Source organism: Pseudoliparis swirei, chromosome 9 (assembly GCF_029220125.1).
Source record: "Pseudoliparis swirei isolate HS2019 ecotype Mariana Trench chromosome 9, NWPU_hadal_v1, whole genome shotgun sequence".
Lineage (NCBI taxonomy): Eukaryota > Metazoa > Chordata > Actinopteri > Perciformes > Liparidae > Pseudoliparis > Pseudoliparis swirei.
Window position 1 is genome coordinate 2,640,713 of NC_079396.1, and position 27,820 is coordinate 2,668,532.

The 27,820-nt window shown below is 46.4% G+C and overlaps 1 protein-coding gene across 8 annotated transcripts; it reads left to right on the forward strand.

The window, feature by feature from the left end:
- Window positions 1–27,424, forward strand: LOC130199316 (solute carrier family 41 member 1). Of its 8 annotated transcripts, none has more exons than XR_008832800.1 (12): window positions 1–212; window positions 2,213–2,550; window positions 16,357–16,464; window positions 21,018–21,089; window positions 21,713–21,857; window positions 23,333–23,479; window positions 23,721–23,865; window positions 23,994–24,073; window positions 25,435–25,569; window positions 25,664–25,812; window positions 26,061–26,752; window positions 26,809–27,424. XR_008832800.1 is itself a non-coding variant. In XM_056422707.1 (12 exons), the coding sequence occupies exons 2-11, from the start codon at window positions 2,257–2,259 to the stop codon at window positions 26,232–26,234; spliced, it is 1,449 nt and encodes a 482-aa protein (XP_056278682.1). In that variant the 5' UTR covers window positions 1–212; window positions 2,213–2,256; the 3' UTR covers window positions 26,235–26,240; window positions 26,309–27,424. The 8 variants fall into 8 exon arrangements, 3 of the variants coding, with proteins under 3 accessions (XP_056278682.1, XP_056278681.1, XP_056278683.1); XR_008832801.1 differs by having other exon boundaries at window positions 26,061–26,638; window positions 26,705–27,424; XR_008832799.1 differs by having other exon boundaries at window positions 26,061–26,618; window positions 26,667–27,424.
- Window positions 27,425–27,820: the final 396 nt, after the last annotated feature.

Here is a 27,820-nt window from a genome sequence, read left to right on the forward strand (position 1 = left end):
GTGCACGCGCGCGCGCGCACGCACACCCTGCTCTTTACGCACAGTCGTATGTTCTAAACTGCACGAGCAAACAGAAACATACACATGTGGCCTTAATATAGACACGCGCACGCCGTAGCAAGCATGCGCGCGCGGCTATTCTTGGAGAGCTCGAGGGGCTTCACGTCGGCCGTGCGCGCGCTCACTCTCACAAGCTCTGGAGACAATTAAAGGTAAGGACGACACCGACGCGGAGGAAACTTCTCCCCGCGGTGCGTAACTCGGGCTTTTCTATTCGGCCCGGACCCTCCGAGCCCCGGGAGCACCGAGCGCGGGTCTTCTACCGGGGGGGCAGCCGGGGGCACGCCGGGAAAGGGGGCTTGTAGCCGGGCATGCCTCGGACAGCTGCCGCTGGCTTCACTCGGGGTCGCGCTCAGTTGCAACCCCGCAATGTTCTGGGGACTGTTAGTGTGATTTAATTGTTTTACATGTTCTGTAAAATATAAATATATTGTAATATATATATATATTTTTTTCCCCCCTCATTTTCAAAATGTCACAATCTGCTGTACTGCAATCCGGCTGATTGGGGGGGCGGGGCTTCTGAAAGGTTGAGGTTTGAACCCCTTGCCTGACACGGTGGGAAAATATGTATAACATTTATAATTATAATATCATTATATTATGATAATGGTAACAGAAATTTAAAATACATCAACTAATGTTTTGATAATAATAAGAAATTAAAAAAGCATCATGTTGGGATATATTTGACATATCCAGATGTCTTCAGCTGCTCCCGAGCTCCGCCAGGGGGGCGGGGCTACTCCTTGTGTTTATCCAATAGGAAAGCATCTATTTGTATAACCATGGTTACGGGGTTCGTGGCATTATGGTCTGGACATGGCAGCCTGCGGGGGAGGCGTGGACGTCAACAGGCGCGGTGCGGATCTCATGGACCTGCGGACACTTTTTGGACATTTTTTTTGGACATTGTGTGTAAACATGTGCGTTGTGTTGTCGTTTGAAGCCGTTATTGTGTGTCAATAATACACTTTATACTTTTAACTGGTGATCCCATATGTTCTGTCCTGACCACGAAGCTCTGAACTAGACGTCAGATATTCTCATTTTCAAAGGTTTTCCCAAATGTTCCTCATGTAAATATACCACACACGTGTTAAAGATTGTGAGGGTGAACCACACGTCATCGTTGGTATTTTACCACGTGTTCTGAGAGCTGAGCACCTGTGCATTGTGTATGTTAGGACTCATATGAATCATTTATATCGTGTATTGCATGTGTATGTTCACCTGGTCACATGACATCTATCCATCCTCCTCTGTTGCTCCCCAGAAGGTTTCCTCCCTTTTTATTCCCTTAAAGGGGATTTTTTTAGAAGTTTTTCCTGATCCGATGTGAGGTCAAAGGTCAGGGTAAAGCTTAATCTGGGCTTTACAAAATAACTTTGATTGAACCACTTCAAGGGTTTCACACAGTTGTGAACAAAAGAGTCAAAAGACTCGTAAAATATTATAAATCAATGAATCAGTAATGCAATAGAGATTATTAGATCTACTAATGGGAAGCTGGCGAGTAATATTAAGAATCAGTGACACCCCATTGTTTTAATTGAATTATAGAAAATGATATATAGATATCTAACTGTACGATACACAGTCACCAGGCTAATAAATGAATAGTCATTATAATAAATGGTGACATTAATGTAAGAAACAAATGTGGGGGACGGGCCGTACATTTGACCTCACTGACAAAAAGCAGTAAATTCAGACGAGTTGAAAATAAAACTATTGGCTAAAATCTTAAATAATGCAGGTCTATAATTAAATTTGAATATAAATGGTAATATAACGTTCTCCTTTAACTCATTTCATCAAGGAAGTAAAGGAAAGTATAGAATATTCTAGGTTATACCAACTCTTTGGAAGTTAAAGGAAAACTGTACAACTTTATATTTCTTCCGTACAACACCGCTGTCATTAACATATGTTATTTTAGATTATTGATTTTCCTATTTTATAAGGTTATCCGCTATATTTTTGTTCTGCTGCAGTGTCTATGCCACGTGTTGTTTTTAAGAACCACATTTCATTTTTTTAAAGTTTATTTTGTTGGTAAATTCAAGCTTTAAAATGGACTTTTCTTTCTCAAGATGCTTGTCTAAATAGTTTTTGAAAATGTATTCATTTTTTTAATCTGTACCCGCAGATTAAGCCGACGCCGCCCCGCTCGCCATAGCCACCTCCGCCATCATGCCCGGGGAGGATAAACCACCAACGCAACAGACCCGCCAGAGGAAAAAGAACAAAAAGTCTCGCTCCAAGGCGAAGAGCCCGAGCGTGAGTCCCAACGCCGCCGCCGCCCAAGATGACCTCTTCCTGTCCGGCCTCCAGCCTCCTGGGAAGCCGACGGCGGAGAAGCCGAAAGCGTCCGTGGTCAAATTGGAGGAGGAGTCTTCCGTCGCCATCTGCCTTCAGGTGCTGTTCCCCTACCTGCTGGCCGGCATGGGCATGGTGATGGCCGGCATGGTGCTGGACAACGTACAGGTGAGGAGATGGAGAACATCAATACATTGTTGTGAACTTGTTGTTAGAATTCCTTTACTAGGATTCTAGAAGTTAAAAGTTCATTGGTATTACGGGCCAATCGTCTATTCTTCATTTGTAGCGTCTCTTTCAGGTTGAGCGGCAGCCAGGAACCCACTTTTATGTATGGATTCATTCATTAATAAATTGTGTTAATAACTGAGCTGCTGTATTTAAGAATGTTGATGACCGTATCTGTGAAGCTCCCCCTAGTGGCCACGTCAAATATCTGCTAAGTTGGTCACAAGCAGCAAAGGTCGAGACACTTACTGTAAATATATATATATATAGAGAGATATAATAAATATACATATAGAGATATAATAAATATATATATAATATATATATAATAAATAAATATATATATATAATAAAATAAATACACTGGATCCACAGCCTGTATCTTTTTTATTATAGCCGTAGTGTTCTCCCCGGCGGTGTCCGTTACCCACCCGCATCGGACGGGAGGACAAGTGGTCATTGTTGTGTCTGGGTCCTTTGTCTCACGGGGACATGAAAGGACAAAGAGGGAATCTGAAAAAGGATAAAGACGCATTTCTCTCGAGCAACCGGGATCGTTTCCGTGATCTCGTCTCAATAATCACTTCCTGTTGTCATAGCTTCAGTGACTCCCATGTCCTGTTACGCTGAGCACGGAGGAAGGAAGGGAGGAAGGAAGGGAGGGAGGAAGGAAGGAAGGAAGGGAGGGAGTCAGTGGCAAATTAACTGACCTGTAATTATTAATTTAACAAGTTATTGGAAATGTGCTATTTCGACCCGTGATAGATTAATATTATAATAGATTTAAGCTTGGTTTTCAACGCCATTTAATTTGCCCGCCATTGATTGCTGATTGGTCCTTGACGCCACGTGTTCTTGCAGTAATGGCGGCTTGTTTACTTCCTGGATTCCGTCCGTTTGATTCTTAAAGTCTATTATTCGTTCTACTCCTCACCCCATGTTTCTGAAGTCTGAATGGTTTACTCATCAGGAGAAGTCTTCGTTAGTCTTTGCATGATGCCTTTGCGGTTTAGTTGCATTGTGGGAAATGTAGGCTCCAAAGTTTTGTCTCCAGACTTTGTGAAAGTGCAAACTTCAATTGGCTGGACCGCCTCGGTTATTCTGAGTAGAGAGTTTACATGAATGGAAGAATAATTTCCTTGCTTAAATATACTCTTTTTGTCAAACCTCCTCTTCATCAAACATGAGTTTGATGGTTTACATGAATAAATAAGTGAAATGTTCCACCCGTAACAGTCTAGTGACGGGAGTCTCTTTTGCATGAAGCTAAAAAAAGTTAAAGTTCAAATGAATAACGATTGGAAAGAGAACGTGTCTGAATTGTAGAAGCACGTTTGCATGAGAGGGAAACGTGATCCTGAGATTCTTGTGACCTCAAAAGGCCCTGAAATCAATATTGTAGTCCAGGGGAGCGACGTGTGGTCACACGGGGCCAGAACGCCAACCTGAAGGTCTGAAGGACGCCGACGGCACCGGGACCTTTTCACGACAGGACCACGACGCAAATACAGCAGGCTGGAGGTGGATGGACGGGATGGGGGAAAAGAATGAGTCACGATGTAGAGAGAGAGAGGGGGGGGGGGGGGTGTCACATGGAGGGAGAGCGAGGTAGGATGAGAGGCAGACAAGCAGTAAGAAATAGAGGTGGGGGGGTCGTAAGCCGGTTGCTTCGTGAGTTTGAATGTGTCCTGCCTCTTCTTCTGCTACGTCACGGCAGAGCAGAGAGAGAGAGGGAGAGAGGGAGAGAGGCATCAGGACTACCCTGACGGGAGGAGGAAGGGAAGCACTCCAGCCTGCCAGAAGCCGGCTGCTGCATCTTGCCGGTGTAGCTCGTCGGATCTCTTCTTCCCGACGTCACGGAACTCTTTTGTTTGTTTAGTCATTGCTGTTGTTGTTGTTCTTTTCTCATACTCCTCACCCTCATTTTTCGAGCCGGCCGTAACAGAGGAGCTCCCAGAGGAATCCCGCAGCTTCCAATTCTCTAGACCTTTTTTTCGGGGTCGTCAATCATCCGGCTGTCACCGCGAGCGTCTACCGTCACATCCCAGATACGGCTGGAGGTCAAGCGGATTTCAGGCTGGAGGTCAAACAGATTGATAAACTCCTCCAAGGCTTCGAAACTCCCATCGATTGGTTTTCTGGAGTCGATCCGATGAAGTGGACTTTTGAGAATGGGTTCGTTCCTCGGGATTAACCTGCGTGGATGTCGAAGCCGTCTTACCGGCCTTTACCTGAGAAGGCAGCTCGGTCAACGACTTTGACTTTGATGTGGATGCAGACGACCATCGGTGGCCGATGAGTCAGAAATGGTGTTGACGGTCTTCAGGGCTGACGAATGGATACCTCGTCACTGCTGACTCACCACTGGGCCAAAGCTGTTGCCCTCCATTGCCCCCAAATTACAGTCAAAGCCTTTTAACTTTGACGTTGTCTTGGGAAACGGATAAGCAATTGAACAAACGGGAAATTAACTGACGATCCTGTACTTATTTTACTTCGGAAACGTCCGAGGACATGGCCGGTAGCCGATTACCTTTCATCCAATTTTCCTCAGAGGTAGAAAGGACTCGAGGCAGCTGTTCTACTCCTTCATTAGAGAAAGAAGGATCGAAGTGAAAAAGCCATTTCTTTGTAAATTCTTCGAGAGCGTTTCACAAATCACGTTTGTCCTCGTCGTCTTCAAACCACGGACGACCACGTCGCTCTGTTTCTTCTCCACTGCTCTGCTCACTTTGGTTTGGATAGGTTCAAACTCAAGTTTCCTTTATTGGACACATCGGAAGCAGGTTTTTTTCCCTTTGTACTTGGATCCGCTTTAGACTCGCCATGTGATCCATGTTGAACTGAGTGCTCAAGTACAACCCCCAAGTCCAACATGGTGGTGACCCGCCTGGAGCTGGAGCTTCGCTACCACGGCAACAAGTTGCGTGGCGTGACGTGGAAGTTGACCCGGTCCGAACATGGATTCATACCCGAGAGCTCCTGGCTCATTGCCGCCCAGGTTATCGTGCCGTACCTGGTGTCGGGGCTCGGACTGGTCTCCGCCGGTATTGTTATGGACCTTATACAAGTATGAAAAATACATTTGTGGAATTGTTTTTGAGAGATTAATAGATAGATGAATAGATACTAGTGCGATAACCAAGTTTCCAAAACCAAGATATATTTTTTAAACCTTTCTTACCGTACTTTTATTTTAAGAAATCCATTTTTCTTATTAAAGAAAAGTAGCCATAGTTCTTAAATGTTTAAATTCTGTCTCAAATGTCAATTAACCTCCAAATCGCCAGACAAAAACGTTGGGTTATCGCTAAAAAAGTTTTGGGAAAGTTCGTAGTTACGTTTGTTTAAAAAGTTGGTTGCAGGTCTGTAATGACACCTGATCACCATCGTTTGCGTAAAAGTCGAATGAGCATCGACTCATCGTCACAACCCGACACACCCGACATTCTGCCTCTCCACATACTGCTCTGGGTCTGAAAGGTTGCATTGGAAGTAAATCGTCAGGCGCTCAGCATCCAGTGCGGACTTAATTCCGAGGTTACTGGGCTGAAATGCAAGTACAGTAGTTTAGTTTAGTTTATTGACTGGAAACCCTAATCTTCCTGGGGTGCACAGAAACAACAAAGACCTACTGTACAGTCATCTTGACAATATATAACAATTCGAATGTCCTACCAAAGTAGAGACAAACAGTAGGATGTCGAGAATGCATTTGATTGGCAATGTCTTTGGTCCTTTACAGTTTTTCGCCACTCGGTACTATGGACGCATTTAGTCGGTATAGTTACTTGTTGAGATCGGATTTGGACCTTACGAGCCCTCGACATCCAGTACGGACTTAATTTCAAGGTTACTGGGCTGAAGCGCAACTACAGTAGTTTAGTTTATTGACTGGAAACCCATCAGCTGACGCCTTAGCGGCAGCTAATCTTCCTGGAGTCCACAGAAACGAATAAGACCTACTGTACAATCATTTTCACGATGTATAAAAATGTGAATGTCTAACCAAAGTAGAGAAGAAGAGTAGGACGTCGAGAATGCATTTGATTGGCAATGTCTTTGGTCCTTTACAGTTTTTCGCCACTCGGTACTACAGACGCATTTAGTCGGTATAGCATAGACTTGTTGAGATCCTTACGATCCCTGTGGTTAGACGGGTCAATGGTTTAGAGTAGTGTTACGGGTGATTTATTAATGCAGAGAGGTGTGTGGCAGACGGATGTTGACCGAATAATAAAAAGGAAAAGCATGGACAAGCAGTCGAGTGAAGGAGACAGATGGACTTTGAATGCTACTTGGGGGGGTAGTTGGGCATTGCTTTCATTTTATGCATAGTGCCCACCCTCCGGTTCCAGTGTTAGCACACATGAAACAGCTTTTGTTTTTGAGGGAAGAGTTACGGGAAAACAAACGGTTAAATTGGTGGACAGAATCCGATCGACTGAAATCAGTCCGATCGACTTTTATTCGTCCTGCTTCGCCGATGACGGCGTGCTCTCCGTTAGACAGATGGAGCTCCCTCCACCTCTGAGATTACCCAATCACATTTAGATGTGGGGAGAGGAGAGCCCTGGGATGGAGCCGTTCATTTCATGAGTCGTTGGAGGGTGAAGGAACAGGTCAGAGAGAGAGCATCGAAACGTTGCTATCTTGGATTCACATAGATAATTATCTGCATTTTTCTGTCAACGAAAAGACTAAAATATAGACCTAAAATATAGCTTGAACTGTTCTGTTGTATCTCAATGATACGGCAATTATTATGATTATTTTTTCCTGAGTAATCTAGAGTAGGTTTTTTGCCTACCGCACTCAAACATCAGCACTATTGCATCAGAAGTGGGCCATGTCCCGAGATAGTCTCCCTACTATCAGTCCGGAACGTGAGAACAATGGTATAAATCAGTGGTCACCAACCTTTTTGAGCCCAAGATCCCTGACCTCCGCCTTCATGACCGGCAAGATCTACCTATAATACCGAGGAAACGACGGTCCAGACTGGAATTATGACTTGAGGCTTTTTATTTGGCCTAATTCTAATTGAATGAAATCAAAACACTTTGGTCCAGCTTTCAAACTGATGAGACCAGGAACACAGAATTTAAGTGCAATATAAAAAGTAAGATATTTGTTCACTGCACACAATATGAACAAGAAAAAAAACATTTGCAATGAGCAGCTGGATGAACTACCAATATAAATGTTGTATTTGTTTACATTACAACACGACACTGACAACATGATCAGTCAGTGCAACTCATGTAAGTTCAGCTCTCATCATAATGCCATCAAGTCATGTGACTCCAGTCAGTGTGACGGCTGTGACTGAACTCTGTCTGTGAGCTTGTAGTTAGTTCATAAGCACAGACAGACAGTCTGAGGCAGTCTGTCAGCTGTCTGTCAGTAATCCAGCTCCTGGTCTTTTATTTGGTGATTTTCTCAACTTCACTGACGAGTTTTTCGGGGCAAATTTGGTATTCATGAAAGTTGTCTCATCTGGGACTGGTTCTGAAGTCAGCCCGTTGGTGAATATGTTCACATCAGCTCTACAGACATCTTCAGATTTAAATCATTATAATAATAATATATATGAGAGTCACCATTTGTGACTCCTGCATCTGTGCTTTTTCAAATAATAGAATAAATACAATTGCAATCACTTTCAAGTAAACCAGATTGCTCCATCAGACAAGAAAAAAAGCTCAATGTTGAGCTTTTGTTTTGAAGGACAACAGCAGAAAAGCCCAACTCACGGAGGTAAAACCTGGCAAGTCGCCAAGAATCTCGGCAGTTGCGCATGTGCAGACGTAATTTGTTAATGTCGTAACGTAAACATTAACACTAAGGTACAGGCATTACCACATTTATTTATTGATGAGGTAGTTGTATGTCCTTGTACTTTGAACTTGTGTAAAGTTATGAATAAAGGTCTTTCTGCATTTCCCCTGCGCCCCAACTGTACTATACGCATCCCCTCTCTCGGGGAGCACAGCTGAGAACACGGCTGTCAGAGAACCCGCTTTCAAGCGTTCATTAAAATCAGGCGGAGATCTTTTCTGACGTCGATCTTCCAGTCAGGACGAAAACGTTTCAGAAGACACTTCAGAAAATGTTCGAGAACGAGGAACAATGTGTTTCTGATTTTATTTTCATTTTATTTTGGAGATCGACGGGTTGGCGACCACTGGTATAAATAGACACACACACAAAACCTCAACGTTTACGATGCTATTTCTCATCCCTCCGTTCTTTCTCGTGGCCTTGTTTAACCTCCTTAAACCAGATCCTCATCCATCCTCAGGAGCATAGTAGTCCTCTGTGTTGGGAGGTCACGGAGGCCTTCAGTTGAATCTCTTCACCCGCTTCAATATAAAAGCTAGTCTAGATTAATCTTGTCGAGTTCATACAAAGACACATTATTAGAAACAATAAAAAACCAGCTAAATATTTCCCTACATCATTACACCCATTTCTATTCAGTTTAGCTGAATCACTGATCATATTCATACTTCCAGGACATTTTTAAACGTTATAACACAACTTCTTATCTTTGACACTCTTACCCTCCTTCCTCCTCTCATCTTTAATTCCCTCGCTCCCTGCCTCTGCCCCACATCATTCTCGTCTTGGCAGCTTCGCCGTTATTTTATACGTGGATCTATTTAGAGATCTAAAGCCATCTCGGACCTGCCAACTAGAGTTGGAGTGAGAAAATTTGGAGGCCGACTCTGAACTGTGCGTCTTCTAAACCCACTGAACCTCTGCAGAACGGCGTCAGGCGATGTTCTCAGATGTGGAGACAGGAAAAGTATTTCTACTGGCTTGGTCTAGACTAGATATAAGGGACGCGGTTCAGAGGCTCCATCTGTGGGCTGGAGATGCTGTTTATGCCTCCATGAGGTAGCGTGGCCGGAGGCCTTGTGGTTTCAGGGTGACTGTCCGTGGACTGAATATAAGAGACACCCCCTGGTGGTCAGTAAAGATAATGCAGCTTTCACACATGAAGCATATACTTCTATACAACCAGAGGAGTCACCCTCTGGTGGTCAGTAGAGAGAATGTAGCTTTAACACATGAAGCATAGACTTCTATGATTTGCCCCCTGGTGGTCAGAAGAGAGAATGCAGGTTTTAACACATGAAGTGTAGACTTCTATACAACCAGAGGAGTCGCCCCCTGGTGGTCAGTAAAGATAATGCTGCTTTAACACATGAAGCATATACTTCTCTGATTTGCACCCTGTTGGTCAGGAGAGAGAATGCAGGTTTTAACACATGAAGCGTAGACTTCTCTACAACCACAGGAGTCGCCCCCTGGTGGTCAGTAAAGATAATGCTGCTTTAAAGTAACATTATGTCACAATTGTACCTTAAAATAACAGCTTGAAAAAAATTGTGCTGCTACAATGACTTTTAATATGGCGATTTGCGCCTCCGCCATCGGGGGTCTGTGGGGAAATAACTCCGCTATGTAGGATTCTGGAGCCGCCCGCTCCGGGGCGGATGTACTTCGACCTGCTTTCTGGCAGTGATTACGCAATGTCATATAGTGCCACTCCACGCTCGCAGCTACAGTATAAGGGTAGCTTTTTTATGTAGCTTTTTGGTGTTGTCAACAATATTGTATTCGATCACACGTACTCCATATTCAAACATTTAGAAAACAACGTATATAGGTATATCGGTATTTCATCTCAACTAAATGTTGTCATTCTTTTGGTTATGTTGTTTCATTCGCCCTTAGCAACTCAATCAAGGGGAAAAGGTACAATACGCAAAAAAAAAAGGGAATGGGCGGATCTGCGAATTCTGGTGTTAACTCTCTGCTCAAATGGTCGTAAAAGAAAAACACACAGTCGATATGCGGAAACCCAAATGTTATTATATTAAATCAAATTCAATGCATCTGCAAGCCCCCAAAATGAACACATACACTACAAACAATCAAACCCACTCAAAACGAAGTATAATCCCCGGATCCCGACAGTCCCAAAGTCTTTGCAGTCCCCCAAAACAAAAGTAAATGACTGCACGCGCACACCCCCCCAAAAGCCGGCAAACAGCTGACCGACCAGGCGGAAACGTGGCGAGGCGCCGCGTTCAATCCTCGCGCTACTTCACCCTAGTCCGGTAGGTGCTGGGCCCAGTTCAGTGTTCCTGCGCAGTCTTCGTATTAGCAGGGCTCTCAAGTTTTGAAGACAGGCAAGAGTGACATTTCCATCAGCATGTTTGGAGCGCGCCTGTCAGCGCGCTCCAAACAAACCCTTGCGTCACCTCCCCCTCGTCACCTTTTATAACCCGTGACACGTACAAATAATAACAATAATAATAATTATAATTATAATACAGGACAACACATGATCCCAACTCAATACAAGTGTATGCGAGGCTGCATCTATCGTAACTGGGTATTTACGACACTGAAGTAAACGTTAAATACCTCAAAAACTGAAGGGGGCGCTAAAAGGGAAAAACTACATAATGGGGCTTTAACACATGAAGCATATACTTCTATGATTTTCCCCCTGGTGGTCAGAAGAGAGAATGCAGTTTTTAACACATTCAATTCAATTCAATTCAGTTTATTTGTATAGCCCAATTTCACAAATTACAAATTTGTCTCGGAGTGCTTTACAATCTGTACACATAGACATCCCTGCCCCAAAACCTCACATCGGACCAGGAAAAACTCCCAAATAACCCTTCAGGGGGAAAAAAGGGAAGAAACCTGGAGGAGAGCAACAGAGGAGGATCCCTCTCCTAGGATGGACAGATGCAATAGATGTCATGTGACCAGAAGGACAGATTTAGAGTTAAAATACATTCAATGAATATGACAGAGTGTATGAATAGTTCATAGTAGGCATATTCCACGATGGAGACCTCCACGATCCATCAGGCAGATGGCGGTGGGGAGGAGGAGGGCGGAGTCTCAACAGGACAGTGGCGTAGTCATGAGCAGGAATTCCACGACCCAGACGATCCATCAGGCAGATAGATCTATGCCGTCTCATAGGGTCCGATGACCCCATGAGACGTAAAGTCAAAAGGACTTCCGCGGAGAAAGCAGAGTTAGAAACGTGTGATTGAGAGATGAAAATTCATCCTTAAGGAGAGAAAAAGAGGAGATAGGTACTCAGTGCATCCTAAAACGTCCCCGGCAGCTATAAGCCTATAGCAGCATATCAAGGGCTGGACCAGGTGAACCTGATTCAGCCCTAACTATAAGCTCTGTCAAAGAGGAAGGTCTTAAGTCTACTCTTAAACGAGGTGACTGTGTCTGCCTCCCGGACTGAAATTGGAAGCTGGTTCCATAAAGAGGAGCTTGATAACTAAAGGCTCTGGCTCCCATTCTACTTTTTAAGACTCTAGGAACTACAAGTAGTCCCGCATTTAGTGAGCGTAGCTCTCTAGTGGGGCAATATGGTACGACAAGCTCCTTAAGATATGATGGAGCATCACCAATCAAGGCTTTGTAGGTTAAGAGAAGAATTTTAAAAGTGATTCTTGATTTTACTGGGAGCCAGTGCAGAGCAGCTAGTGCAGGAGTGATGTGATCTCTTTTCTTAGTTTTAGTGAGAACACGAGCTGCAGCATTCTGGATCAACTGAGGGACCTAAGAGATTTATTAGAGCAGCCTGCTAATAAGGAGTTGCAGTAATCCAGTCTCAAGTAACGAACGCGTGAACCAATTTTTCTGCATCTTTTGAGACAAGATGTGCCTGATTTTTGAAATATTACGTAGATGAAAGAATGCAGTCCTTGAGATTTGCTTTACGTGGGAGTTAAAGGACAAGTCCCGATCAAAGATAACGCCAAGATTCTTTACAGTGGTGTTGGATGCCAGGGCAATGCCGTCTACAGAATCCACATCACCAGATAATTGATCTCTGAGGTGCTCAGGGCCGATTAAAATTACTTCGGTTTTGTCTGAGTTTAACATCAAGAAGTTGCAGGTCATCCATGTTTTTATGTCTTTAAGACATGCTTGAATTTTACAGAGTTGGTTGCTCTCCTCTGGTTTTATCGATAAATATAGTTGAGTGACATCTGCATAACAATGAAAGTTTATGGAGTGTTTCCTGATAATATTGCCCAAAGGAAGCATGTATAAGGTAAATAAAATTGGTCCAAGCACAGAACCTTGTGGAACTCCGTGATTAACGTTGGTGGTGATCGGCGTCATCGTTTACAAATACAAACTGAGATCGATCTGATAAATAGGATTTAAACCAAATTAGTGCCGTGCCTGAAATGCCAATCGACTGCTCCAGTCTCTGTAACAGGATGTCATGGTCAATGGTGTCGAATGCAGCACTAAGGTCTAACAAGACCAGGACAGAGAGGAGGCCTTTATCTGCTGCCATTAAGAGGTCATTTGTAATTTTCACCAGTGCCGTCTCGGTGCTGTGGTGTTTTCTAAATCCTGATTGAAATTTCTCAAATAAACTATTATGATGTAGAAAGTCGCACAACTGATTTGCGACCACTTTCTCAAGGATCTTGGAGAGGAAGGAGAGGTTAGAGATCGGTCTGTAGTTAGCCAATACCTCTGGATCCAGAGTGGGCTTCTTCAGGAGAGGTTTAATAACAGCCACCTTGAAGGAGTGTGGTACGTGGCCTGTTAGCAGAGACACATTGATAATATCTAATAGAGAGCCACCAATTAAAGGCAAAACGTCTTTAAGCAGCCTCGTCGGGATGGGGTCCAAGAGACAGGTAGACGTGTTGAAGTAGAAACCGTTGAAAATAATTGGTCACGGTTGATAGGAGAAAATCCTCAAATATACACCAGGGCATACAGCGGTTTCCAAGGCCATTCCACTTGAGGACAGATTGGCACTGGTTATGGGCAAGAGATTATTAATCTTGTCCCTAATAGTTAAAATCTTTTCATTAAAGAAGTTCATAAAGTCATTACCACTAAGGTTTATAGGAATGCTCGGCTCCACAGAGCTGTGACTCTCTGTCAGCCTGGCTACAGTGCTGAAGAGAAACCTGGGGTTGTTTTTATTTTTCTATTATTGATGAGTAATAGGCTGCTCTGGCATTACGGAGGGCCTTCTTATATGTTTTAAGACTATCTCGCCAAACTAAGCGGGATTCTTGAGATTAGTTGACGCCATATGCGTTCAAGCTTTCGTGACGCTTGCTTCAGTTTGCGGGTCTGAGGGTTATACCAGGAGCAAACCTCCTCTTCCTCACTGTCTTCTTCTTCAGAGGGCTATCGAGTCCAGTGTCATTCTCAGAGAGCCTATGGCACTGTCAACAAGATGATCAATCTGGGACGGACTAAAGTTAGACCAGGAGTCCTCTGTTATATTGAGACGTGGTATCGAATCAAATACAGAAGGAATCGCTTCTTTAAATTTAGCTACAGCACTATCAGTTAGACATCTAGTGTAGAAACTTTTGACTAACGGAGTACACTCCGGTAGTATAAATTCAAAAGTTATGAGGTTGTGGTCTGACAGAAGAGGATTCTGTGGGAAGTCGGTCAAATGCTCAATGTCAACGCCATAAGTAAGAACAAGATCAAGCGTGTGGCCAAAGCTGTGAGTGGGTTTCTGTACTCTCTGACAGAAGCCAATCGAGTCCAACAAGGAGATGAATGCAGCACTAAGGCAATCATTATCAACATCCACATGGATATTAAAATCTCCAACAATAATAACTTTATCGGTTTTAAGAACCAAACTTGATATAAATTCTGAGAATTCAGATATAAACTCTGAATATGGACCTGGTGGCGGTACAGAATCACAAATCGAATTGGCTGTAGTGTTTTCCAGGTTGGATGTGAAAGACTAAGAACAAGGCTTTCAAATGAGGTGTAGTGTAATTTTGGTTGAGGATTAATTAATAGGCTTGATTCAAAGATGGCTGCTACTCCACCTCCTCGACCGGTGCCTCGAGGAATGTGAGTATTAATATGACTTGGAGGAGTCGATTCATTCAGGCAGACATATTCTTCATGGCTCAGCCAGGTTTCAGTTAGGCAACATAAATCAATGTGATTATCTGATATTAAATCATTCAGTAACACAGCTTTAGATGACAGAGATCGAATATTTAGGAGACCACATTTAATAGACCTATTTTGTTGCACTGCTGAAATAATTGTGTTAACTTGTATAAGGTTATTGTGTACGACTCCTCTTCTGCTTACTTTTGATTTATTTAATTGAAGTGGCCGTGGGACAGACACAGTCTCTACTCTAAAGTCAAGGGTGGGTAACTGCTCGAATGGAAGAGCAGAGAAGGGTGTTAAACTACAACTCTGCTCCCGGTTCCTGATCTGAACCCTGGGTTGTCATAGATTAAGTCCGGTGATCAACTTGGTCATATTCGCAGAAATGAGACGCTCCGTCCAACGTGGGATGAATGCCGCCTCCTCATCAGATCAGGTTTTCCCAGAAAGTCTTCCAGTTGTCTCGTAGCCCACATTATTCGCTGGGCACCACCTCGACAGCCAGCGGTTGAAAGACGACATTCGGCTATACAATTCGTCTGTCTGCAAATTTGGGAGAGGGCCAGAGAAATTACGGTGTCCGACAACGTCTTGGCATAAGCACACACCGATTCCACATTAATTTTAGTGAGTTCGAGCGGCGGGCTCGGCGTCATTACCACCGCGTGTATTACAATCTGACTGTATCTCCGCTTATCCTTAGCCAGCAGCTTCAAACAAGACTCACGTCGCCCGCTCTGGCCCCGGAGGCACACGACTCTGGTCCGGGCTCGCTATTTTCACGTTCCTGACTATAGAGCTCCGATAACCAGGGTGTGTTCCTCAGCGGTGTGTCGCTGAGCAGGAAAACTGGTTCGAAACGTGAAGTGGTTGGTGCACAGCGGGCTTCTGTGTAGACTTACGACTCCTGCGAACAGTTACCCACGATCCCGGCTGCTCGGGGACCACCGGGAACAGCTAACAGCTGACTGTAGCTCCGCGCCGGCTACGGGAGAGGGCGGGCTAACTAGCATAGCTGTCTGAGCTTCGATAGCGCGGAGCCGTGCATCTAACCCACTTAGACCTGCCTCCAACCTAGCAAATAAACTACACTTGTTGCATGTATCGTTATCATTAAGGGAGGCAGGGGGATAACTATACATGAGACACACTGAGCAAGAGGGAGCGGGAGGGAGAGAAGAAGAAGTCATGCTCGCTGTTGAGCTGGCAACCAAAGCTTACCGGAAGAGTGAGATGATGCGTTCAGGAGCAGCTGGAGCAGCCTCTTTGGGAAAGACAATGCAAGAGGGAACCAATGATGATCAAATACGACAAAGAACAGAAGCATAGACTTCTCTACAACCAGAGGAGTCGCCCCCTGGTGGTCAGGAGAGAGAATGCAGGTTTTAAGACCCTCTCGCTTCCCTCTGAAGAACCGAAGGTTGCCGCCTGGTTCTTACATTTCGTGGTGAATCTCTTTAAACCCGACCCACCTGGATTTAAATCGAACTGATTTGATTTTGAGGTTTACGGTCAATGTAATCTCCATAAACTGATTCTCTGAGTAATATTGACCAATTACTTTTGAGCAGACTTTGGTTGAATGCCAGTAAACAGTTTGTTTGCTTCGTATTGATTTTTAGAATCAATTGTAAAGTGGCTACGTGTGAAAAGTACAGAAGTAGGTCCCTGGGACCTCTCGACCACCCAATGTGATGCAGATTAGTCTTCTCGTTCTCTAGTCTTCAAGCTGAAAGCACTGTAATTCAGTGTGACCGTGTGTGTCTTCCCCAGCACTGGAAGGTGTTCAAGGTGATAACAGAGTTGTTCATCCTGGTGCCGGCGCTGGTCGGACTCAAAGGAAACCTGGAGATGACCCTGGCTGCTCGCCTCTCCACCGCGGTAAGACACCGTCGTCATGCAATGAGGACGACCTTCTTCCCTGTGTATCAGTAACTCAACTCCCTGGCGTAGGGTCAGGGTTCGGGCCGAGTCTGACCCACAGGACGGTCTCCTGTGATATCGCATGATGTGGTACGTCTGTTTCCCAGCTCGTCGGAGGTCTACTGCAACAATAAGCCGAGTCGCCGGCTTCCGCTCGCTCCTTGCAGTACAATTAGTCACGATGATGCAACGTGTTCAATTATTCAGGCGGATACTGAGCGCTCGCTTTAGGAGTCGGTCCTGTGCAGTTGTCTAGAAATTCATTTTTCGCAGTTTTTTGGAAGGTCCTTCCTGTGAGTTCTCACATTTTGCATTGTAATCTTCTTTTATTTAAGCTGCATCTAACGCCATCATTATGTTGAAAGAAATGTCCCCTAAACCAATTTAATACTGTCTGTAGGAACAAGGGAAGGAGTGTAGAGGTTAGGGAATAAAGAACCTAGAAATACACTTCTCTGTAATATTTATAATCAGAATCAGAATCAGAATCAGAAACAGGTTTATTGCCAAAGAATGAATGTTTTCACAAACAAACGAGGAATTTTTTTTGGTGGAAGGTGCAACATTTGGACATGACAAACAACAATCAACGCAAGGAGGGAGGAGGAGTGGGAGGAAGAGGGAGGAGGAGGAAGAGGAAGGAGCGGGAAGAAGGAGGAGAGAGGAAGGTGGAAGAAGAGGTGGTAGTCCTGGGGGTGACAGTCAGTCAGTCCCGGGGTCCATTGATGAGCCCGACCGCCGTCGGAAAAAGCTATTGGTGTGGCGGGAGGTCGTGGTCATGATGGACGCAGCCTCCTCCCGAGGGAGGGACTCGAACAGGAGTGTCCAGGGTGGGAGGGTCGGCGACAATCTTTCTGGCCCGCTTCAGTGACCTGGAAGTGAACAGGACCTGGAGGAAGGCAGATTGCAGCCGATAACCCTCTCGGCCGAGCGGATGATGCTCTGCAGCCTGCGCTTGTCTTTGGCTGTGGCTGCAGGGTGCCAGACGGTGATGGAGGAGCAGATGATGGACTCAACGATGGCCGTGTAGAACTGTACCATCATCTTCCCTGGCAGGTTGAATTTCCTCAGCTGCCTCAGGAAGAACATCCTCTGCTGGGCCTTCTTGGAGATGGAGCCGATGTTCAGCTCCCACTTGAGGTCCTGGGAGATGATGGAGCCCAGGAAGCGGTAGGACTCCACAGCGTCGGCAGAGTCACACAGGATGAGAGGGCGGGTGGGGCTGCATTCCTCCTGAAATCCACAACCATCTCCACTGTCTTCAGAGCGTTGAGCTCCAGGTTGTTCTGGCTGCACCAGGTCACCAGGTGGTCAGTCTCCCACCTGTGGCGGTCTCGTCCCGCCAGAGATGAGTCCAATGAGGGTGGTGTCATCCGCGAACTTTAGGAGCTTGACGGACTGGTGACTGGAGGTGCAGCTGTTGGTGTACAGGAGAACAGCAGAGGGAGAGAACACAGCCTTGGGGGGAACCCGTGCTGGTGGTCCGGGAGCCTGAGACGTGTTTCCCCAGCCTCACGTGCTGCTTCCTGTCGGTCAGGAAGTCTGTGATCCACCTGCAGGTGGAGTCGGGCACGTGCAGCTGGGAGAGCTTGTCCTGCAGCAGGGACGGGATGATGGTGTTGAAAGCAGAGCTGAAGTCCACAAACAGGATCCTGGCGTAGGTTCCTCGGGAGTCCAGATGCTGGAGGATGTAGTGAAGGGCCATGTTGACTGCATCGTCTGCAGACCTGTTGGCTCTGTAGGCGAACTGCAGGGGGTCCAGGAGTGGGTCGGTGATGGTCTTGAGGTGTGACAGGACCAAGCGTTCAAGGACTTCATGACCACAGAGGTCAGGCGACGGGCCTGTAGTCATTGAGTCCTGTGATCTTGGGTTTTTGGGGACGGGATGATGGTGGAGGCCTTGAAGCAGGCTGGAACGTGGCATGTCTCCAGGGAGGTGTTGAAGATGTCGGTGAACACGGAGACAGCTGGTCAGCACAGTGCTTCAGGGTGGAGGGGAGACGGAGTCCGGGCCCGCTGCTGCGGGGTTCTGCTTTTAAACAGCCTGTTGACTCTCTCCAGGATGACGAGGCGTCGCTGAGTTGATGCAGGGTGCTCCAGAGGTGTGCGCCCCTGATGCGCTGGGGGGGGTGGGCTGATGGTCTGTGGCTTGGTGGTGGGGCTGTGGGGATTGTCTCAGGACTGCTCCATTGTCTTTCAAAGCGGCAGTAGAACTCATTGAGCTCGTCTGCCAGAAGCACATTGTTCATGGAGTGGGGTGATTTGGGCCTGTAGTTGGTGATCTGCCTGAGCCCTCTCCAGACAGAAGCAGAGTCGTTTGCTGAGAGCTGCTGTTGCAGTTTCTCAGAGTACAGTCGTTAGCATCTCTCACCGCCTTGCTAAACCTGTATTTGGACTCTGTGTACAGGTCCTTGTCCCCACTCCTGAATGCCTGGTCCTTCTGCAGTCTTAGCTTCCTGAGCTCCGCTGTGAACCAGGGTTTGTCGTTGTTATAACTCACCCTGGAGCTGGATGGAATACAGCTGTCCTCACAGAAGCTGATGTAGGAAGTTACAGCCTCTGTGTACTCATCCAGGCTGTTGGTAGCAGTCCTGAAGACATCCCAGTCAGTACAGTCCAAGCACGCCCGTAGATCCTCCAGAGCCTCACTGGTCCACTTCTTGAACTTCCTCACCACAGGTTTGCAGAGCTTTAGTCTCTGCCTGTATGAGGAATCAGATGAACCATGACGTGGTCAGAGTTTCCCAGTGCAGCTCGAAGGACGGCGTGATAGGCCCTGCTGATTGTTGTGTAGCAGTGGTCCAGAATGCTCTTCTCTCTGGTAGGGCATTTAATTAACTGTCTATATTTAGGAGTTCGTGGCTGAGGTTTCCTTTGTTAAAATCCCAGTACAATAACTAAAGAGTCCGGGAAGGTCCGCTCCACACACCGTATCTGTTCGGCGAGGGTCCGCTGTGCCTCGTGCACGTTTCCCTGCGGCGGCATGTAAACTCCGGCCAGGATGAATGAAGCGAACTCACGTGGGGAGTAGAAGGGTTTGCAGTGAATGATAAAAGATTCCAGGTCCGGCGAACAGTGCTGTAGAATCACCGTTACGTCGTTGCACCAGCCGTTGTTGAGGTAAAAGCAGATTCCTCCACCCTTTTTTTTACCGGAGAGCTCCGTGACCCGGTCCGCTCGGAACAGCTGGAAGCCAGCGAGCTGGAGCGCAGAGTCTGGTATCGAGCCACTAAGCCATGATTCCGTGAAACACAGAACGGAGGATGAGGAGAAGTCTCTGTCTCTCCCACCAGCAGCTGGAGTTCGTCCAGTTTGTTGCACAGTGAGCGGACGTTGGAGAAATATGCCCGGCAGCGCTGTACGAGATCCCCGTTTCCGTAGCCGAACAAGCGCTCCCGAACGTTTCCCTCTCCGCCGGCGTTTCACCACGTGGGCGAAGGTGAGCACACCTTTTACAAAAATGTCCAGTAACTCCACAGAAGTTAAAAACGTTGGAAGTAAATCCGCTGGAGTTGTTCCCCTGATGTTCAAGAGCTCTTCTCTGGTGAAAGAGCTCTGGGAATCCCAGCAGAAAACAGTATTTAAAACGAAAACAATAAAAAACATCGCGCACCAACACACCGAGGCGACCTTTCGCGGCGCCATCATGTACGGTAATTACATGATGGCGTTACTGGAGCGTTAATTGGAGCGTTACTGAGTACCAAGACAGGAGAAACAAAATATTGTAAAATATCATAGGTCTAGGGCACAGGTGTCAAACACAAGGCCCGCGGGCCGAATCCGGCCCACCACGTCATTTTATGTGGTCCCTGACGGCTTGAAAGACACGCGATCACCTTCTCTTCAAGAAATTTAAGAAAAATATCCTGTGCTTTTATTTTGAAGGTTTCAAATCAATTATGTGATAATATTAGAGAAATGTTCTTATGTACACTATTTCCACACTCAAATGAACAATAATCAAATGCAAATAGTCATTTAACAACATGTTCGAGGAGTTTTATAAAGTGTTTCCGGCCCTTTAAGAGGGCGGCCATGATGCTGATGTGGCCTACGGTGAAGACGAGTTTGACACCCCTGGTCTCGGGTAATATGTGAAGACGCATAACTTCCAAATCACTTGTCCTATCCTCACCAAATTGCCAGCCTGTGTCCACATGGCGTCCCTGAACCTCTCCTCATTCTTTCATAATCTTTAACCATTAGGGGGCGCTGCAATGAATCCCTCAATATCTGCATTTGTTGCCCTTTTTCACATTTTGGGGGAGTTGTAAAACAGTCCTCCTCGAGGTTCACCGGTATGTGTTTATAAACACGTGGAACCCAGTAGTTTGCTGTTGTAAAGGGACGTGTAGGCTAAGTAATACTTTAATGTTACTGTCTTATTTCTTTTACTTCTTCCTGTGGACATTCCACTGCCAACCTGTCCCCCTCCCAAAGTCTTCCCCATGAACACAGAAACACCACCTCACCTGGAAGTGGAACCTTTAAATGTCCTTTGTGCGCAGGCCAACACGGGGCAGCTGGACGACCCCGGGGCCCAGTGGACCATGGTGTGCAGCAACCTGGCGCTCATACAGGTAACACACACACACCTGTCGGCGTCGGGAAAACTGGCCCGAAGAAATCTGATGTTGCACCTGATGTCACTAGAGGGGCGACACACGCCCCCCTCTGATGATCATGATTATCTTATAGAGTTCTGTTGTTGTTCTATCTGTGTTCCTCAACTCGGTAGGTACACACACAATCAATAAACATAATTTTGAAATAAGAAATAAGTTATAATTGTTAATAGTTGTTGAACAAAAATGTAATAACAATGAATAACCACAAAGAAATGAAAATAAAATTGAAAATTATCGTCTGATTTATGTTTTCTGTTAAGAAAACACTTTGAATCTGTAGACTACTGGCTAATCGTGTTATTATTGCCTAATAGTCTAATCATTGCCATTTTTATGACCGTTGCTCATATACTGTCAGTCTAAATAAGTATATTTATAATTTTTTTAACAAAGGTTAAATGTTATTTCACAAGTTTCAAAAAGTACCCCAATTTCTGTTCATGCCCCTGGTTTCAGTCGGTGGGTTAAACCTCTGGAACAATAAGTTCATGTCAGGCTGCTTCCTGTTCGACGGTCCAGACTAAGAAGAGATGCTCTGTCTCTGATGACGTCATCCCCCACCCCCCCCCCCCCAGGTCCAGGCGACGGTGGTGGGTTTCCTGGCGGCCGTGGCGGCCGTGTTGCTGGGCTCGTTCTCCCGGGGCGGCGTGGAGCTGGACCAGGCCGCCGTGCTCTGCGCCAGCAGCATCACCACAGCCTTCTTCGCCGCGCTCTCCTTGGGTGAGTCCTCGCCTCAAGGGCGTTGACCTCTGACCCCTCAGCCGCTCTCAAAGCAGCTCTGTTCTTCTGAAGCTGATTTTAAAAAGCGTTTCTTACTTTAACGTTTCCACGGCGCCTCGAGTGGAAAGAGACTTCAAAACAAAAGCCCTCCATCGTTTCTGTCTGGTCACATTAACTCTCTACAGGCATGAGAATCCCTCACCTTTCGGCGAAATTCGCCGTTTTGAAACCAAAATAGGTGACTTACGTGAATCGTGTAGATCCGAAGAGTTTTTGTTTTGGGGTGGGGGGGGGGTCAATTGGCCGGCCGGCGTTTATGAGATTGCAGTGAGACGCGGAGAAAGTGTGAAGTGTTGCTCTTCGCAATAAAACATCTTTGATGGGACGTGTCGCGTCTCGGCCAATCAGCGTCAAGATGTCTTCAGCGTTTGGTGGTTTAGGTTAGCTTGAATGTTAGACGCTACTTCTGCTGCTGTCGCGCTGCACGGTGGAGAGATGCTAACAAAGTACCCGTACGTTAAGAGCGATGTGATTTAGCATATTTTTAGTCTCAATACTTCATTAAAAGAGCGATCAGAGCGCACGCGCTGCTCCGTGTCAAGCTGTTTGCACCAGCGCAGCGCTCACAGAGGGGCGTTAAGTGGCGGAATTTTCGGCTTTAAACATAAAAATAAAAAAAGATGCCAGAAGTGAAATGTTTAAGTTCAGTCTGTAAAGTTCTGTAACTCTACAGCTGCTCATCCTGATGAACTCTGTATCCTCTGGTCAGAGACTAACGGCCTCATAGTGTATAATCATTGATCAATGCTATGACGGCTCCATGTAGTTTCATTAATATCTTGCTGTATTAATACTAATATTACTGCTATTTGTTAAGTGTTGAAAAAGTTGGTAAAAGTGAACCATACAGATATTTTATTTATTACTATTATAGATAAATATACCAGTATCGTATTTATGGTATACTGTTTTATGGTATTGTATCATGATATTTATGGCAGGTATGGTATAGAAGATCGTGACAACCAGGTAGAGGCAGAACAGACTCGAGGAACAGACTCATGGCTCAGCAGAGCACAAGACTTGAAGACTTGTTCACGCCAACAACAACAAAAGGAAGTTGGTTCATGAATGACCATATTATACACAATATTACTATTATTATAGTATTATAGGGCCCGATCACTGACTTGGTGTCAGAATGGAGGACCTACAGATTATCATACAACGTCCAACATCGATGTTCGTGGAAGTCACCATCAGCACCCCCCCCCCCCCCCCCCGCGCGCCTATCCTCCTCACCTTTTTCACCCCTGACCCGTTTTCATGCCTGCTCTATCTCTCTCTCTATCTCTCCTCTCCCTCTCTATATATCTCTCTTTCTCCCTCCCCCATCTCTCTCTCCTCCCTCTCTCTATCTCTTTCTCCCTCCCTCTCTCTCTCTCTCTCTCTATCTCCCCCTCCCCCCCCCATAGGCCTGGTGATGATCGGCGTGATCCTCGGCTCCAGGAAGGTGGGCATCAACCCGGATAACGTGGCCACGCCCATCGCGGCCAGCCTGGGCGATCTGATCACGCTGTCCCTGCTGGCCGGGGTCAGCAGCACACTCTACGAGTACATCGGTGAGGGACCCAGATGCATGATGGGAGATTCCTGCGGCCACACGTAGAACGTCTCATCGACGTTAAAGTCCGATGAGAAGCAACATGTTCTTTAAGGAACTGGTTCTTTAAAGAACCCTGGTTTTAGAGGTTCTTTGTGGAACCAGATATGGTTCTTCTGTGGCGTCACTCTGAAGAACCATATTTGGTTCCAGAGGGAACCTCCCTGGTTGTGTGGGTCTGATGACCGTCTCCTCCTCAGACGTGTGGTACCTGTCCCCCCTGGTGTGCCTGGGCTTCCTGGCTCTGATCCCGCTCTGGGTTCTGGTGGCCCGGCGGAGTCCTCAGATCCGGGAGGTTCTCCGCTCGGGGTGGCAGCCCGTGATCGTGGCCATGTCCATCAGCAGGTGACCTCCGCTCATTAGACTCAGTGCCGTTTGAATGACGTGTGCCGGTTAGAATCTGAGGCGGTCGAGGTAGATGAGCAAACGCATCGTCACACGTGGGTCTGACTCCCGTCTGTTTGTCTGCCCAGTTTCGGAGGACTGATCCTGGACCGGACGGTGAGCGATCCGAACTTCAAGGGCATGGCGGTGTTCACGCCCGTCATCAACGGTGAGCAGGAGAGATTAATGTTCTTTATTTATTCAATATTCTTTATTTATTAAATATTCTTTCTTTATTCATAATTCTTTATTTATTTCATATTCTTTATTTATTTCATAATTTATATTTATTCTTTATTCATTTCATATGTTACGCGGCGGTGCCGGCCTCGAGGAGACGTCTCTCCTCCCTGGAGGTTGAAATAAGAAAGATTCAAAATTCACAAAATGTTTACACAGAAATAAAATCACTGTCTGGTCACATTAACTCTCTCTCTCTTTATCTCTCTCTCTCTTTCTCTCCTCCCTCTCTATCTCTCTCTCTCTCTTTCTATCTTTCTTTTTATCTCTCTCTCCCTCTCTCTCCATCTCTCGCTTTCTATCTCTCCCCCTCCCTCTCTATCTCTTTCTCTCCCCCCCTCTCCTTCCCCCTCCCTTTCTATTTATTTCTCCCCATCTCTATCTCTCGCCTCTCTCTATGTCCCTTCCCCCTACCTTGAATAGCGCTTTATAAATGTAACTTTTTTAAATTATTATTATTATCATCATCATCTCAAGAGAAAGAAATGTACAAAAACAACTTGAAAAGACGTCAAAATCCAAACCACATAAACCAAAATTCACTAAACAAAAGAGAAACCAAACGGTTGTCATCCACAGCATCAAACAATAACTAACGGTTCTGATGGTTCTGGTGGTTTTAATGGTTCTGATGGCTCTAATGGTTCTGGAGTTCTCCCGTGGGCTCTCACCGGCTCCAGAACAAAGCCCAGTGTCCAGTCTTTCATCCCTATTGGCCGAACAGCCGGCTCCAGGCCCACAACTCAACGGTCCCGTCACATCGTCCTCGAGAGCTCAAGAGTCTTCTTCATCTTCATCTTCATTGCAGGAATAAAGCTGACCACACAAACCGGTTGTCATGGAGACGGATCAGATCCATAAGGCAGGACAACTGTCAAACTTTGATGACAAATGAGTCTTCCTCTCGCTGCTCATCCCTCGCCGTGTTTCCTCCTCTTGATCAGCGAGGCGTTCGTCTTCTGTTTGTTGTTTTCGGATCGCGCCGTGTTGAGCTCGGCTCTCGTGTCGCTGTCTGGTTGGTTCTGTTTGCCGCGGCGGGGAAACGGCCCGCTGGTTTCTCTGGATTCTCACGTCTCAGATGATTTATGAGGATGAACAAAACAATATCGGCTCTTTTTAAATGAATCTCCGTGGGGGAAAACTACGAGTCTTTGTCCTTTGACATGGAAGGAAAGTGGTTGCTCCTCTTTGCCCCGCCCCCTGGAGAAGTGGGCGGCAACCTTGTGTTTGCCACGCCCCTTTTCAGAGTGGGCAGTAACCTCCTTTTGCTCTTTGCCCCGCCCCTTTTAGGAGTGGGCGGTAACCTGGTGGCCATCCAGGCCAGCCGCGTCTCCACCTACCTCCACTTCTGGAGCCTCCCGGGGGTTCTGCCCTACAAGATGAGGCAGCACTGGCCCAACCCCTACGCCAGCTTCTTCTCCTCAGGTGACACGGCGCCTCATCTCACTGTCATATGAATATGTATTATAATATATATTCAGTTAACTAATTACCCCCCCCCCCCCCCTGTGTCTCCCAGGGCTGAACTCCAAGTCTGCGCGGGTCCTCCTGATGCTGGTGGTCCCGGGTCAGCTGCTCTTCCTCTACGCCATCTCTCTGCTGCAGGGCGACGAGGCGCCCGTCAGCGCCGCCTTCGCCCTCTGCTACCTATGTGCCGCCCTGCTGCAGGTGATGCATTCATGAAACACTGGAAACTAGAGACTGAGAAACTCATGTTTACAATGTCTACTGAGGGAAGTAGTCATTATATAGACTTCTATACAACCAGAGGAGCCCCCTGGTGGTCAGGAGAGAGAATGCAGCTTTAACACATGAAGCATAGACTTCTATACAACCAGAGGAGCCCCCTGGTGGTCAGGAGCATATATCTTTTGTTTAGTCTTGTGTTCTCTAATTTGTAACTCCCCCCCCGACAGGTGACCATCCTCCTCTACTGTGCTGACCTCATCATCCGTATGATGTGGAGGCGGAGCCTGGACCCCGACAACTTCTCCATCCCCTACCTGACCGCCCTGGGGGACCTGCTGGGCACCGGGTTCCTGGCCCTCTGCTTCCGCGGCACCCCGCTGGTCCAGAGCCTGGGTCTCTGAAGGTCTCTGAAGGTCCCTGGAGGTCTCTGAAGGTCCCTGGAGGTCTCTGAAGGTTCCTGGGTCTCTGAAGGTTCCTGGGTCTCTGAAGGTCTCTGAAGGTCCCTGGAGGTCTCTGAAGGTCCCTGGAGGTCTCTGAAGGTCCCTGGGTCTCTGAAGGTCCCTGGGTCTCTGAAGGTCCCTGGAGGTCTCTGAAGGTTCCTGGGTCTCTGAAGGTCCCTGCAGGTCTCTGAAGGTCTCTCGGTCTCTGAAGGTCCCTGGAGGTCTCTGAAGGTCCCTGGGTCTCTGAAGGTCCCTGGAGGTCTCTGAAGGTCTCTCGGTCTCTGAAGGTCCCTGGAGGTCTCTGAAGGTCCCTGGAGGTCTCTGAAGGTCTCTCGGTCTCTGAAGGTCCCTGGAGGTCTCTGAAGGTCCCTGGGTCTCTGAAGGTCCCTGGAGGTCTCTGAAGGTCTCTCGGTCTCTGAAGGTCCCTGGAGGTCTCTGAAGGTCTCTCCGTCTCTGAAGGTCCCTGGAGGTCTCTGAAGGTCTCTCGGTCTCTGAAGGTCCCTGGAGGTCTCTGAAGGTCTCTCGGTCTCTGAAGGTCTCTCCGTCTCTGAAGGTCTCTCGGTCTCTGGGTCTCTGAAGGTCCCCCTATCAACCCCCCTGAACTCCTAGCCGAACACTTCTCTCGTTGTGTTCCATTCACCCGGAGACGCTTTTAATTGGACAATAAAGAAGTCCTGATGGTCATCACCGGCGGCGGCGGCGAGGGCGACGCCCACTCATTCTATTGGCCGAAGGAACTCACGCCTCTTTTATTTGAGGGCAAAGGGACTCGAAGCCAGTAGAAGTTCTCTGTCCGTCAATAAATGGAACTTTTTTTTTTTATCATTCCTCCTTTAAACGTGAGTCCGGCGTCTCACCGCGGCGCCACCTCGTCTTCATCGGAGGAATATTTAGCGGCTTCACGCCGTCGCGGGAAAACCCAAACAACTGGTCGGATCCACTCAAAGTCCAGAGCGCCTCCCACTCACGATGCTAAGCTACGTTAGCATCTTGTACGTTAGCGCGTGCGCTGGCGTCGACCTTTTCATCCGCGTCTCACCGTCTTTGCCAGATGTGGATTTTTCCCCTCTGGGATCGTGTTCATGTGCGATGTTTCATCAGCAAAGCAAATGCGTTTCAGAAAACTGATTAAAAAAGAATCATACTAATAACTCTGATCCCTCAGTTGCACCACACAAACTATCATCGATATAGATATTTATTTATATATGCATATGTATATAAATATATTTATATAAATACATTTATATATAAATATATGTATTTATATATCTATAAATATTTGTATAAATACATTTAAATATATATACATATATTTTATATATATATATACAGGACTGTCTCAGAAAATTAGAATATTGTGATGAAGTTCTTTATTTTCTGTAATGCAATTCAAAAAATAAAAATGTCATGCATTCTGGATTCATTACAAATCAACTGAAATATTGCAAGCCTTTTATTCTTTTAATATTGCTGATTATGGCTTACAGCTTAAGAAAACTCAAATATCCTATCTCTAAATATTAGAATATCATGAAAAAGTATAC

Coding starts and splice junctions, on each gene's coding strand:
- LOC130199316 (XM_056422706.1), top strand. CDS start 2,257: ATGCCCGGGGAGGATAAACCACCAACGCAACAGACCCGCCAGAGGAAA. Junction 24,074..25,434: donor GTTCACGCCCGTCATCAACG/GTGAGCAGGAGA, acceptor CGCCCCTTTTAG/GAGTGGGCGGTAACCTGGTG. Junction 25,570..25,663: donor CGCCAGCTTCTTCTCCTCAG/GTGACACGGCGC, acceptor TGTGTCTCCCAG/GGCTGAACTCCAAGTCTGCG.